Genomic DNA, 13,974 nt, shown 5'->3' on the forward strand with positions numbered 1-13,974 from the left:
CTGGAATACACTGGACTTGTTGTGCATGGACACATGGTTAACCCATGATATACCCATGGTGGCCATGGATTCACGCTAGCAGGGCCCAATTTCATAGAGCTGCCAAGCACACAAATATGCTGTGCTTAGCATGGAAGTTCTTCTTAATAATAAAAACAGGATTACCAACCAAAATTTCACATGATATTTTGGAGTTTCAGCAAACAACAGCTGAATACCAGTATCAAGCAATATGCTAAATTTGGTTGGTAATCCTGTTTTTATCAGGGAAGAAATTTCATGCTAAGCCAATTTGTGTGCTTAGCAGCTCTATGAAATTGGGCCCTAGACACTCGTCACCTGCTTGTCACTGGTGCCTCTGAATCCATGTATGACCATGGTGGGGGTCCTTTGGTAACCAACCATACACAGAAAGGACCAACCAGGGACCAACGGGATAAACAACCATTGTTGTGCTTTTATCAATTCATGAATATTCATTCTACTGACTGACCAATCAGGTTCTCTGGTCGTTGTTAAGGCCCTTATAAGTTGTGCAATGAATATTCATTCACAGTTTCTTGTTGTTATTGTAGATCTTTAAAGTTCACAAGGTGTGTGGTCTTGCAAAGTACACTATTGACAGATTAGCTCATGAATATTCAACAGGTTTTATGTTAGGGCTGGGGTCTGGTTGGATGGTGAAGTGGTAGTGTACCTTTCCTCGCCTTCTGCCTCACTGGAACCCGGTTCGAATCCCGCAGGGGGTGTCTATGTGGATTGGGTTTCAGTCCACTGCTGTGTTTTTCTTGGGTTTTTTTCCCCCACATCTGAAACTAAAAGTTCCTTCTTTCCTTTTGCTATAAAGTAGGCCTACTAAATACTAATTAAGTTCACTTTTCTTAGAATTCTTGGCTTCACATCCCCCCCCAAAAATTTAAATGAATTGAAAAATGAAAGTGAAATGAAATGTCGCCTACCGACCGACCGACTTTGTCCCTGCTCTTGCTGTTGAAGCCGCACTCTTTTTTGTATCATATTTATTTAATTTTTGACATGTATTTTCGCTTCATCTGGGCGAGATATTAATACTTTTACTAAAATCTACAAAACCAGCAAATTTTAGGCCGGCTCTTTCCTCCTTGAGAAAATTATTTAACATACAAAATGTATTTTGTTTTTACTTGGCCTTACCTAGTACTTACGCTACCTGTTCTAATTACATGTGGTATCCACACGTACTATGCATATCTGTATACATTATGTACGTTACTTTAAACAATCAGGAAGGATGTAGAGGTGTTTGTTGTTTCAGCTTGTAGATATTCTGACAGCAATGTTGACGCAAGAGTGAAACCAGTAATAACAAATTCCTTTGCTTAATTTTAGTGAATAGTTAAAATAATTTTTGTTTAATATTACCACAGTCCATTCCAATGAAAATTCCGTTGTTGAATCTCACTGTGCTAAACATGTTGTGAATTTCTTTGATGGCAAATACATGTCTGGACTTAATTTCACACAAAGAGACTGCAACCTTGTAAAGTTTTATGGCAGAGCCCTCTTGCAAATCCCCCCCCCCTCCCCAAATCTTGTGAACATATGAATTCTTAACAAATTTTTAACTATACACTTCCCTGTTTCTAATGTAAAGCAAGAACGCATTTAAAACAACATCAAAATAAACCAGCATTATCTCATGAATTATGCAGCATCACTCGACCAATCAAAGCTAAGTAGGCTAAGCCCTCCCCCTATTGCATCACCACAGCCTCACTGTATCTATGCACACAATAACATCAGCTGATGGTGTTCATCGTGAATTATTCATGAGCAAGGTCAGCTGTCAACAGTGCAGAGGGGGAAGGACAGAATCAGCTGATGTTAGTGAATTGCCTGGGTATTGGCGAACGTACGAAACAACCTGCTGCTAGTGGTTCACATGTGTGTAGACTGCGGAGTGATGCAATAGAGGATCCGTATTGCTACACTGCATGCCAGCTAGCAATAAACTGTCAGGTGAAACGAGCCGAGTGGGATGGTTGAGGTTTACAAGAGCGTAGACAGTGTTTTACTTGGATTGAAGGATCCCACCGCTACATCCTCCCTGAAGAAGAGCAGCCGACGGGAAGCTAAAGTTGGAATAATGGGCAAGAGAGTGAGGGCCGAGAGCCCGTACAATGAGGTGCAGAAGTTGTTTTTGGAAGATGGACAGTTAAAGTCGAGACCCACGTTGTGTTTGAGATGTTTACAGGTAAGACAATGGGAATGGCAACATCATCAATGGTTGGCAAGATCAAATGAATTAGGGTTGTAACCCGGAGAATGTTGGTTAAAATCTCGCTCTTGTTAATAATGTTTTTGCCTACCTTAAATTGTTAAAAATTTGGTTTATTATTTGAATCATGTATCATGGTTTCTGTGGATCCTTAAAAAGTATTATATTAAATGTCTTAAATTTTCCTATCGCCTTATATTGTAAACAACCAAATTATGCAGCGTGATGTTATAAAATATTAAGTGTGAGTGGGTCAAGCTATATTCAGCTATTTTGGGTATTAAATTTGGTTAAAAGGTTACTTTTCAAAGGGTCTTAACAAGCCTTAATTTTGTCTTTTAATTTCTATTGAACAAAAATCAACTAACCATTTTTTATTGGATTGCATCAAAACAAAAGACAAACCATCAAACTTCAAATCAAATTGCATTTCAAACATTTAAAGTTCAAGAAATACTCAACTTTACAATTCTCAAACGATTTTAAATTACTGTGCACTTGAAGTAAGAAACTTTGTTGGCCAAAAGATTTTGCATGTTATCCCTCGGTCATTATTAAAAAATAACTTTTCAAACCAAGCTATCTAGAAGCTGTTTGCATGTTAATTAATGGTGTGGCCTTGCATCATAGGGTATAGGGTAAGGTTTCCATTTGTTTCCCCCTTAGGAGAGAGAGAGAGAGTTTGGTTAGTTGGAGATCAAAATCAAATGTAATTCTATTTTAAAGCCAGTGGACACTTTCGGTAAACAGTAATGTATCACAACTTCTTTATAAAATAACAAACCTGTGAAAATTTAGGCTCAATCGGTCATCAGAGTCGGGCGAAACCCACTCTTGTTTCCGCACGTTTTGCCGTGTCATGACATGTGTATAAAACAAATCCGTAATTCTCGATATCGAGAATTGATATTGTTTTAATGTTTTCTCAAAAAGTAAAGCATTTCATGGAATATTTCAAGAGAAGTCTGTCACCATTACCTTCTGTAAGTTATTTGTTAATCTGTGAACTTTTTTTTTTTTTTTTTACTGAAAGTGTCCAATGGCTTTAACCATTTAACAGTGAAATTGAGTTAGTGTAACATGAGCATTATGCCTGACTTGTGTAAATGTCATTTCACTTTAATACGGAAGACATTCAAGTATTTAGATTTGCATGTTTTCCTTTCGTTTGTTTTGAGTTGCCACATTGTACCAGTGTATTTGTTTTTGTCGTATCATGTTCGTCTTGATTCTCTTTCCGGAATTTCGGGTTAACCCAGTGACTGTCAACTTTCTAGTCATCAAATCTGAGTAGCGTAGCAAATTTTCTGTCTGCATTCTGAGAATAGGTGAATTTGGCTGAAGAAGTTGAAAGGTTTTTACAGTGAACAGGATGACTGGTTGATCAGAAACCAACCAGGATATCCTTGTTTCCTGTTTATTACGCAATCAATAATAGAGTCAATTCCTGTGGGCTGACACACTACATGTACAAATCTTTCAGCCCAATAAGGCTTTTATGTTTGGTTCCGCACTGGTAGACAATCCCCCTATTGCGATAGTTGTTTACTGTTAGGTTATTTCCCTTGTTGGAAACAGGTTGTTTCCCGCTTTGGAAATGGTAGAATGTCATCGATTTTATTTATAAAAATCTTTTTAAAAGTCATAACTTGTACATGTCTATGCTGTCACTCAAGGCAGTTGATATCCCTGTAATTAACCATGTAGGTGTCACAGTCATGTAAAGATTATGAACAAGTGTGATGTAGGCTACACAGTATGTATTATGTGGTAGGATTATTGCTGTTTTGAGGTCGTCTTTTGTCTAGCTTTACATCAGAGGACAATAACTGTCTGGGAGCCCATCAATCATCACATCCAGTCATCTCTTTGTTGTTGCTCATTGTGTTTATTTCTGAGTCCCTTGTTGCTACCTGTCCTACCCCCCCCCCCCCCTTCTCCACCACATAGCCTTGACATGTTGAGCCAGGGTCTGACATTTCCCCCCCCTGTTCAGCCTTCTGTCCAAAACGCCCAGGGACCAGTCTGGTTCAATTATTTTTTTAAAGGCACTGGACACTACTTGGTAACAAGCAATGGAGCGCTATTGATGGTATAAACCATTGGTAGAAAAAGGCTCTCTCTCTCTCTCTGAAATAACATAGTTTTTGCGAAGGAGGTAATTTCTCATTAAAAAAATTAAAGACTTCACAAGCCTGAAGTCTTTTTTAGGCGTCTTAAAGCAGACAAGTTTGTGTGAACAAGGGTGTTTTTTCTTTAACTATTCATTTGCAACTTCGATGACCAAATGAGTAAAAATGTTGTTATTGTAGATGTTAGGATACAGCAAGTGAGGACAGACCAGTATCCGATACTGCTCGTGGACAATTCCAAAGGTGTCCAGTGCCTTTAAAGCCAGTTTGGTGAAATGACAAGCTAGCTGGTCTTGTTGGTCATTCACTCAAAAAAAAGTTAATGGGCAAACCCTGGTTGATGCCAAAATTAACAATTATCATTGTTGTTTTCATTTTTCTAAAAATCTACTTTTTTTGTGTTTTATTTTTTTTTCCAGGAAAAAGGAGTGAAGGTGCCGAGGCAATGCGCTAATGGGCCGAGTGGGTTTATCAGACGGTCAGAGGTGAGTCAACACACCCTAACAATCCTGTGGGATGTTTATTATATTTTATTTTAAGGAGATACATTTGTTGATTCTTTGCCAATTCAACTACTCTTAGCATGGTCTGCTTACAGAGACAGTATCGGAACCAAACAAGTCGCCCCAAACAATTCCAGACACTATGTTGTTCCCCCATTTTGTCTAGTAAAAACAAAAACAAAAATTGTCTAGTACTTTTTCCCTGTTTACCGTAAAATTTCATTGGGTTGGATGGAAAGTTGATGCTACAAATTCAGTGTGATCTATAAATGTTTTGTCAAAGTTGAGTCATTACATTCTCAAGATGATTGTGAATATCTTCAACGACGTATCATACGTGATGACAAACTGCATGTAAAACATGTGAAAGTGCCCACTTATTTGTACAGTAAAGTTGACTTCAAATACAAATTTCTAAAAAGGGGCGACATTCCAAACTTGAGAGCAAAACTGAAGTAAAATTTTCTGAATTGTGTGAAAGCTGGTGTGAAAGCACTGTCCATATTCTTGATAACAATGGTCATTCAAAACAACGAGAGGACCAGTCAAATTCCTTTGTGCCATCCTGCTCACTAGTTCAGTGTTGAAATGCTTCCCAATTTAATATTAAAAGTATAAACTTGTGAAATATCTTCCAGATTAGATAGAGACTAATGAAACAACAAGCTCACTAGTCCTGAGTTTAGCAAAAACCCTACTTTCTTGGTTTAAAGGCAGTGGACACTATTGGTAATTACTCAAAATAATTATAGCATAAAACTTTACTTGGTAATGAGTAATGGGGAGAGGTTGATGGTAAAACACATTGTGAGAAACGGCTCCCTCTGAAGGGACACAGTTTTCGAGAAAGAAGTATTTTTCCACGAATTTGGTTTCGAGACCTCAAGTTTAGAATTTGAGGTCTCGAAATCAACCATCTAAAAGCACACAACTTCGTGTGACACAGGTGTTTTTTCTTTCATTATTATCTCGTAACTTCGACGACCGATTGAGCTCAAATTTTCACAGGTTTGTTATTTTATGTATATGTTGAGATACACCAAGTGAGAAGACTGGTCTTTGACAATTACCAATAGTGTCCACTGTCTTTAATGTTGATTTTCATCACTCTCTCATCAATTTTTCACTGTTACTTTTTATGTTGAGCACAACTTTTGTGAAGCCTTCGTTTTGTTTTACCTGGTTTTACGCTGTCTGTAAATCTGGTGAAGGCTGTGTACAGGCTAACCCCTGATCCTTAATCTATACCAGTCCTTGTTGACTCGAGTGATTAAAAATAATTGTCCATTCAGGAATCAAATATTTTGTGGATATTATTTAATCAAACCCTAATCCCTGATCCCTGTAAATATGTACAATCTCTGTAAATATTTGTGCAGCTTTTCGAAAAAGGAACCTCTAAACACACCTTGGTTTTTTTTGTCGGAGTTTATGCCTCACCCTGGGAAGAATTTTAAAATGAAATCAAACAACAGGAATTACTTGTCGGCAGTGAAAATAACTAATGACGTTAACTTTATTAATTCAAACAAGATCTTCAGAGTTAATGAAGCCTTGCATCAATAATTGATTAATTAACTAAAGATATTCACCGAGCACACAAGGCTAAAAAAGATGATCATCCGAGAATAATTACAAAAAAATGATCAGTGGCCTGCTGTTTTTACCCGAGTAGAGTCTTTCTCGAAGGCTAAAATTAATAATTACAATTGAACATAAATTGATTACAAAACCTTTTGAATGCAGCTTCATGTATTGAAACTTTTAACAAAAAGTTGTCTCATCAAATGACATTCCTTCTACATTAGTCTCAATTAGTCATTTATAAAAAAAAGAATTATCAGCTGTTGCTCAAGTTTCAGAACCTCCCGATACTTTTCCAAAAAGAAATTCCTTGAACCCTTGCAGAATTCTTTTCTTTTTAAACTGAGAAGCATTCCATTGGTCGCACTGTCAACTGGAAAGTGAAACTCAGTTATTTTTCATTAGTGCAAGCTTTAAAATTAGATGATTCAGCGTGCGGTTTGTACAGAGGGTTTTCCGAGCCTTTGTTGGACGAGTTCATTGTGTGGCTGTTTTCCTAGTGGTTGATCGGGCTGGAGCCAGAGTTGAGTGTAGGGACGGTACATGTAAACACATGACACACTCACACATCACGCCACCCAGCTCAATGTAAATAGGCTAATCATTTGACATCAAAGGGTCGTTAACTGTCAGATATATACAAACATATTTAAATCGCGGTGGTTCCCTCATTGTGTTGTCTGTGTTTGAGTTGAGAATCGTTTTTTTAAAGTTATGAATAGATTCATGTTGTGATCTGTAAAGGGGGGGGTGGGGAATGGTCTGTACTAGAAGATTTGTATGTGCTTGGAATCACGTAAGCCTGGTTAATCAATTGCATTGCATTAGATAGGTATTAGACAGTCTGTAGTGCGCTTCCACTTGGTCTGTGGTGAGTTGTTATTTTTCTGTTCTCTCTCTCTCTGTATTTATTTATTTATTTATTTATTTTTTGTACATACATATAATATTGTTTCTGAAATAGGAACTTTGATTGGCTGTTATTTTCCCGCTTCTTTCTGGATCCTTTCCTTAATCCCTTTCCCCCTCTCTTTTTCTATAAATGGATATGTATTTGTTTGTACTTGTCTTATGCCTCTGAAGAAGGTCCGGATTGGATCGAAAGCTAAGGCCATCTACCCTATTCATTATATATATATATATATATATATATTTTTTTTTGGGGGGGGGGTGGGTTTAGATACATTTTCTCTTTTTTTGGTAAAAAGTTTACCAGTGTCACAATTTGTAGAAACTAACCCGTCATATTAAGCTATGTTGAAAGACTTTGCCCTCCCAGTGCAGGTGTAGATATCAGGGTATTTATCATTTTGAATGGCCTTCTCCATAGGGCTGATTTGATAAGTAACTAGAAGGTCATTGTATTCTAATTGAGCAAATGTGTCAAAAATGAAGAAGGAGAAGAAAAAAAGAGAGGGGAAGGACCTTGCTGAAACAAAGCTATTATGCTTATTATGTGGGTATGCTATGGTCTGCATAGCTCCCTATGACAGTGCAGTTTACAAGGTCAAAAGCTGGACTAGAGAGGGGGGTTGTTTTGAAAGATCAGCGGGTACTTGCCCAATAGTCTTTTGAACTGTTGATGTCACAATTCCGTGGATGGTTGGACCTAGTTTTAGCTGGACCACTGACCTGTATGTGTATGGAATTATTAGTATCAGAATATTTTGTTTGAGTGCAACAAGTTACTATGCCCTAAAAATAGAATTAGTGGTAAAATGATAAAGCGGGAATCTGTAGGCTCGTCACAAAATGCACGTATGCAAAGTAGGATTTGATGACAATGGGTTTGGGGATGAATCAGAGCGGAACCATTTTCATCCAGCACTTTTGCATTGGCAATTTTTTTTAATCTGAACAGACTTTGTGCACACAGAATGCCAATATTGAGTAGCAAATTATGATTTTTTACTATTGTGTAGCATTTTGCTTGGCTATGCAAGAGAAATCGTTCACTGTGAATACATTTACTTTTAAGCGGTACGACTGCTAAGCGCCATCTGGACTACATTGTAAGCACCCCAAAAAAACAGCTCGGATGCAGTGACATTGGCGAACCTGCTTCAGCAGCTAACCAAGGCATGTCTCCCGCGCTATGAAATTGGCCTGAAGAGTTTTCTAAGAATGTTACCAAGCAAACACTTGACAAGCACCTTAGAACGTAGTTTTCTTGAAGAAGGGATTGTTCAATCATTACTTTGGCTCAATTAATAGTCCAAAACAACTGCAACCAGAAAATTATAGTTGGGGGCCGGCTCTTTTAAAAGAATGATTGCAACTGGCCTTATTATAACCTGAAAATTTGAGTAAAGATTGCTGGTACACAGATTGCACACCCAGCACCTAGTCCTAAGAAAAGTCATTTTCTTGAAGGGATTGCGCAATCATTCCTTGGGGTCACTTAATAGTCCGAAACAACTGCAACTGCAACTGCAACCGGAAAATGATATTTAGAAAAATAATTGCAACTGGCCTTATTATTTTTACTAAAAATTCAAATTAGAGATGCTGGTTCCCAGATTATCCAGCTTTCCAGCTGTCAATCATTCCCAGCCAGCCTGTTTCTTCTCTCTCTGTCAAGCAGGGAGGCTCCCTATGCTTATTATCCGCACTGTAATTGTACACACCCGATGCTCTGTTGTAATTTTCCATGACGTTTCCACTGAGGGGAGCCACCCAGGGACGTCTATATGCTGACCTTTGTGCAGTCATTGTTCAGTGTGTACATACACTGATATATGCTGTATATGATACTGTGGTGAACGTGACTGATTTTAAAGTTTTCAGAGTTTTGTTTTTTGTTTTCAAATTTCGTTGCGTGTTGCACAGCCAAGTGGTATCTTGAATAATTAGTTTTTCTGTTAGGGTAGATTGATTAGGCCTAATAACTGATTTTTCTGTTGGGCTGTTTCGATAATTGGTTTTTCTGTGTGAGGGAATGGATTCAGCAGGCCTGTATGCTTTGTTTTTGAAAGGGCAAGGGCACCTAGGCATTTTCTTCTTGGTTAAAGGGGGACCCTATATGAGGAAACTGTAAGTTTCTACAGCATGAGCATTCCCAGGGCACCAAGGCAATGACCAGGAGGCATAGAGTTAGAGGCAATCACCTTCGTTGCCTTGTATCTGGCCTGGATTTGATTCTTTGTTTGCGGTGTGGTCAGGTCCAGACTTGTGTCCTTGTTTGGTTTGGGATCGATTTTAATCGATGATAAAGTTTGAAAGTTTGTAGATTGTTAACCGTCGCGATTAAATGGTTGCGCATATTGATTCAAACCGACCCAGGGGCAAACTAAAAAAAGGTGTGGGGTAATCTGTTTAATTTGAAGATGAAACAAATGGATCCTGCTGAATATTTCTGACTATTGGTCAATCAAAAAGATTGACTGGGAATGTCATTCCAGAAGACGTATTGCCTCTTCTTTTTTATTAGGTCAACAAAATTAGGAGCAGTCGTACAAGTGTCAATGTGTATAACAGCGATGTAAAAAGGCATGGGACCGGATAATCCATTTAATTTGGTGAATATAGGGTTGTTGTCCGTGTCATTTCATTAAATGCACCCTGCTGAACATTTCTTACCATTGCCCAATCAAAAAAAGATTGACTGGAAATGTCATTGCAGAAGAGGTATTGCCTCTTCTTTAATTTTTAGGTCAACTAAATTAGGAGTTGTGGTACATGTGTCTTTATGTGTCTAAGAAAAGACCCCCTGCTATAGTCATTCAGACCACCTGGAGAATTATCCAGCTCCTTTCAAATGTTGTCAAGTGGCATTTATAGCCAACAGAGAGCACGGTTAAAGGAGAACACTGGATCAGCAAAACTGAATGAAATCCAAGAATGCAAGATGTAAAGACGGACAATTTTATGGCTCTGCTTTACCTGCCAAATTCTGCACTTGCAATCACCATTCCCTGCTTACTGTGCAAGCGCGGAATGTCTGCGCTTGCTGTGTAAGCGGAGAATGCCTAAGAACATCGAGTATGCACTGGCACAAGCAAAAATTTCCTGTTAACCTGTGAAACAGGCTTGACGTAAGCACGAAATACCCTGATTCCTTTAAAGCGTTGATTTTTTTTTTTTTTTTTCAATAAGCAAAGCCATACAAATTTGACTCTGCTCTTTTTCAGAGCTAGCTCCCCTTCCAAAAGAGATTTAGTTGTACACGCAAGTTTTGAATAGTCATTCTTAGCTTCAAACATCACTTACAAGATGAGGAACATGTTTGTACTTAAAACATTGATGCACTTTACATTGCACAGGCACATTATTGAAGATTAAACTTCAATCAATATCTTTATGTTTTTCAATCTGGGCGTAATCCGTTTTACTTTTTAACAAGTGAGACATCCCCTCAGGGATGTATTGATTTAAGTGTATCCCAATCTTCTCAGAGGTGCACACTGACATCCTGAAAGCTTTTCCCGCAAATATCAAAGTTTGTTCGTTTTCAACACACCTACGAGATTGCATCCAATTTAGTCTTTGAAAACAACTGTTGCGTCGGCTAAGGAGTATACCTACATTGTAACCTTTTCAATCCATCGAAATCGCATTTTTTGTTCTGTAGTTAGTATTTTGATTGATTGACATGAGGGGCAGGCTTACAACCGTAGTCAAAGTTCAGCAGTTGGGGAGTTGATTTTCAATATTTGTGTTGGATTTTGTTAGAGCGAGGAAGGATCACTCTGAAGTAGTCAGGGTTTTGAAAAAAAATTAGCGAAATAAGTTGATTTCCTACTTGTCAAAGTAATGTCCATAGTACACATAGCAAACTGAGGGCGAGTGGAAAATAGAGTAGTCCCTTGTTCATTATTTGCAATAATTCACAAAGATTGAGCAGTGGGAGCATGACCAATGTAGAGGCAGCGTGTGCTGTTACCAAACAGAAGTCGCTGTAATTCAAGATAGTCTGCATTTAAAGATTGAAGCAATGACGTACAACTGTACAAATCTCTGGATCGTCTGGTACAGATGTGGCAATAACCTTTTTTAGAGTTTTTTTCATTTGATAGATAAGCCTTCCACAAACCAGTTCACGATTGTCGGGCTAATCTGAGGTTGATCGAGTCGGCATTGGGAAAATGACAAAACCGTTGCGTCAATTGAGTTTATGGCTTTAAAAAAGAAACGTGTGACGTGCAGAGCGGATTGAGAGCTCTAATTAGGATTGAGGTAATTTCTTCTCGTTAACAAATTGCCTGCTTTGTTTTAATTGCTTCATCTTGCATTCGTTGCTTCTAGTTGTTGTTGATACATGAAGGGGTGGGGGATGGGGCTCTTTCTCTCTTCACAATCAGAGAGACACCCGACAGGCCGCAAAGCTCTACTTAAATAAAACCATCATAAGAGGTTTAGCTGAATGTTATGCACTCTACTTATCATTCCATTTACTGACGTATGTTGCAATTACTGACTGAATGCCATACAAGAAGCTTTGTAGAGTCCCCCATGGTTGGGCTTGTGTTTTCATAGCCTCAGCTATGTGAACTGGAGCATGGGATACTGCTATAAACAGGGCCTGCCGGGCAGCGCTGGCTGGCATTGCTCCACAGTGGTGCGCCAGTTTGATGCCATGGTGATAGGTGGCTATAGTGTGATCTTTTAATTCATTTGGCCTGTTTTTCATTGAGGGGAGGTGACGTTTTGGACATAACTTGTAATTTCACATACTTGTACATTACGTACGTAGGTAAATAAACGTAGGGTCGAGAAGCTGTGGTCTTTGTTGTGCTGCCCTCTCTGGCGGTGGCTTGCCATCCAGACAACCTTGCCCTTACGTACGAGAGCGTTTCCATGTGGATCGATTTCACCAAGCACTTTCCATGACGTCACAATGTTAAGGTTGATTCGATTGGGTGTCTCATTTCTTCTTAGCCCCCTTTGATGAAATTGTGTCCTGTCCTGATGCCCAGGCCAGATACTTTTATTGAGGCATTTGCCTCCAGGGTCGAGGTTGTTGCCTTGGTGCCCTTTGAGGTGGGCAAGTAAAAAAAATTGCCTTGTACTGACAAGATTGTGGTCTCAGGCCTGTGTGCCATTAAACGAAGGAAGTTGACGACAGCGATCAAACTTTTTGCACTAGCTGTTAAATGTTTATTGTTTGTTCCTGAGCATCTAAGTGTATATTGGCTGACAAATGCTATTTTTAGTGATCACTAAAAAAACAAATCTTTGTGGAGGATAAAATTGACAATGGGTTTATATTTTTTTCAAATGATGTTTTTATCATATCTTGAAATGGGAACTTTGTGTGGTACGGTACATAGGTTTCTTTTATTGCATTTGATAGGATTCAGGGTTAGAAAAACAAATTGTTTTTCAGGTGATCAATGACTATTAAACCTACCTTGTAGGGCTCAACCCCGATCTATCAAACATTAATACCACACATGGCGATTGTGTGTTCCTGTGAGTCCTGCTTGTGTCGCTGTCCTGCCGCTTAGAACTTGTGTATAGTGGATCTGGATCATTGACACATAAATCCCGGGCCCTGCATCAATACAGGATGTTGCCTTACCCTTGACCAACTTCAAACGTCCTTGGCCCAAATGTCAACAAATGAAGTGAAGCTCGGAGCAAGAGCTTGGTTGATACGCAGATTTACTAATGGCACCCCCTACTGATACTGACGTAAAGTTTTGATTCGGAGTTGGATGGTTTCCAATTGTGACGCCTTCTTGAGGGTTCATTCAACTGGTGCCAAATGGCCACTTAATCTCTTTTTTTCTAAAGAACGAACTTTGCAAGTGAAAGCATCCAAGCTCTCATGAGTGTTTACTTCGCAAGAGAATTTGTGTCAACTGTCAATCGAGAGTTGGGTTTGTGTTGAAATAAATAATGTATATCCCATTTGGGCCAGCTTTTGATCTGTTTGTTTTTAAATTATGTTCTTTCTTTCTTTAATTGTGTGTTTCTGTTGTTGATTGTGTGAAGCCTTTTGTTTTTTTGTAGAGTGCCATATTAAAGTCCTTTATTATAACTGTAGGGCTCCCTACTGTGGTTTGGATGATGTAATCATCTTACGCTGTCCCCCCCCCCCCAATTCACACCAGCAAGATATCTGGGGGTAAATCCCTGCAGCCTTTGTCTGCTGCAGGATGTAAACATGACCCTATTAAAATCAAAGGCCTTGTGGGAGGGATAATAGGGGGAGGGACGAAGCTCTGCCATATGTAAATGTCAATAAATCCCCTTTTACAATTATACCGAATGATTGCATCATGTACACCTCCCATGTCCCTCCCTACCTGCTGAAACACCTGCCTGGTGGTGTGGGGGGGGGGGGGACGTCAGAGCCAGAGGAATGCACATTGGCAGTTGACCAAGATATAGAAATTATCAACGCCATGACCCAGGGAGCCTTGGTGATTGGAAATTGATTTGGTTACATGTACAAACTTGAGTGTATACAAATTTGATGGGTTGAATTGTATGAAGGGAGGTTTGGTGTCAAGGGATGGATGGATCACCATTGCAGCAAATGTTGGCACAACAT

General features: G+C 39.0%; 1 protein-coding gene across 2 annotated transcripts in view; it reads left to right on the forward strand.

Annotated features, from left to right (window-relative positions):
• The window catches only part of LOC117296352 (sestrin-1-like), a 50,050-nt gene that overhangs the window by 15,594 nt on the left and 20,482 nt on the right, over positions 1–13,974 (forward strand). The window contains exons 1-2 of one of the 2 annotated variants that reach the window (XM_033779234.1): positions 1,884–2,233; positions 4,809–4,874. In XM_033779234.1, coding sequence (XP_033635125.1) covers positions 2,018–2,233; positions 4,809–4,874 — 282 coding nt within the window. In that variant the 5' untranslated portion in view covers positions 1,884–2,017. Of the gene's footprint in view, positions 1–1,883; positions 2,234–4,808; positions 4,875–13,974 lie in introns of those variants that run through there. The other variant, XM_033779233.1, reaches the window with a different exon arrangement.

This window comes from Asterias rubens, chromosome 11, assembly GCF_902459465.1.
Source record: "Asterias rubens chromosome 11, eAstRub1.3, whole genome shotgun sequence".
Lineage (NCBI taxonomy): Eukaryota > Metazoa > Echinodermata > Asteroidea > Forcipulatida > Asteriidae > Asterias > Asterias rubens.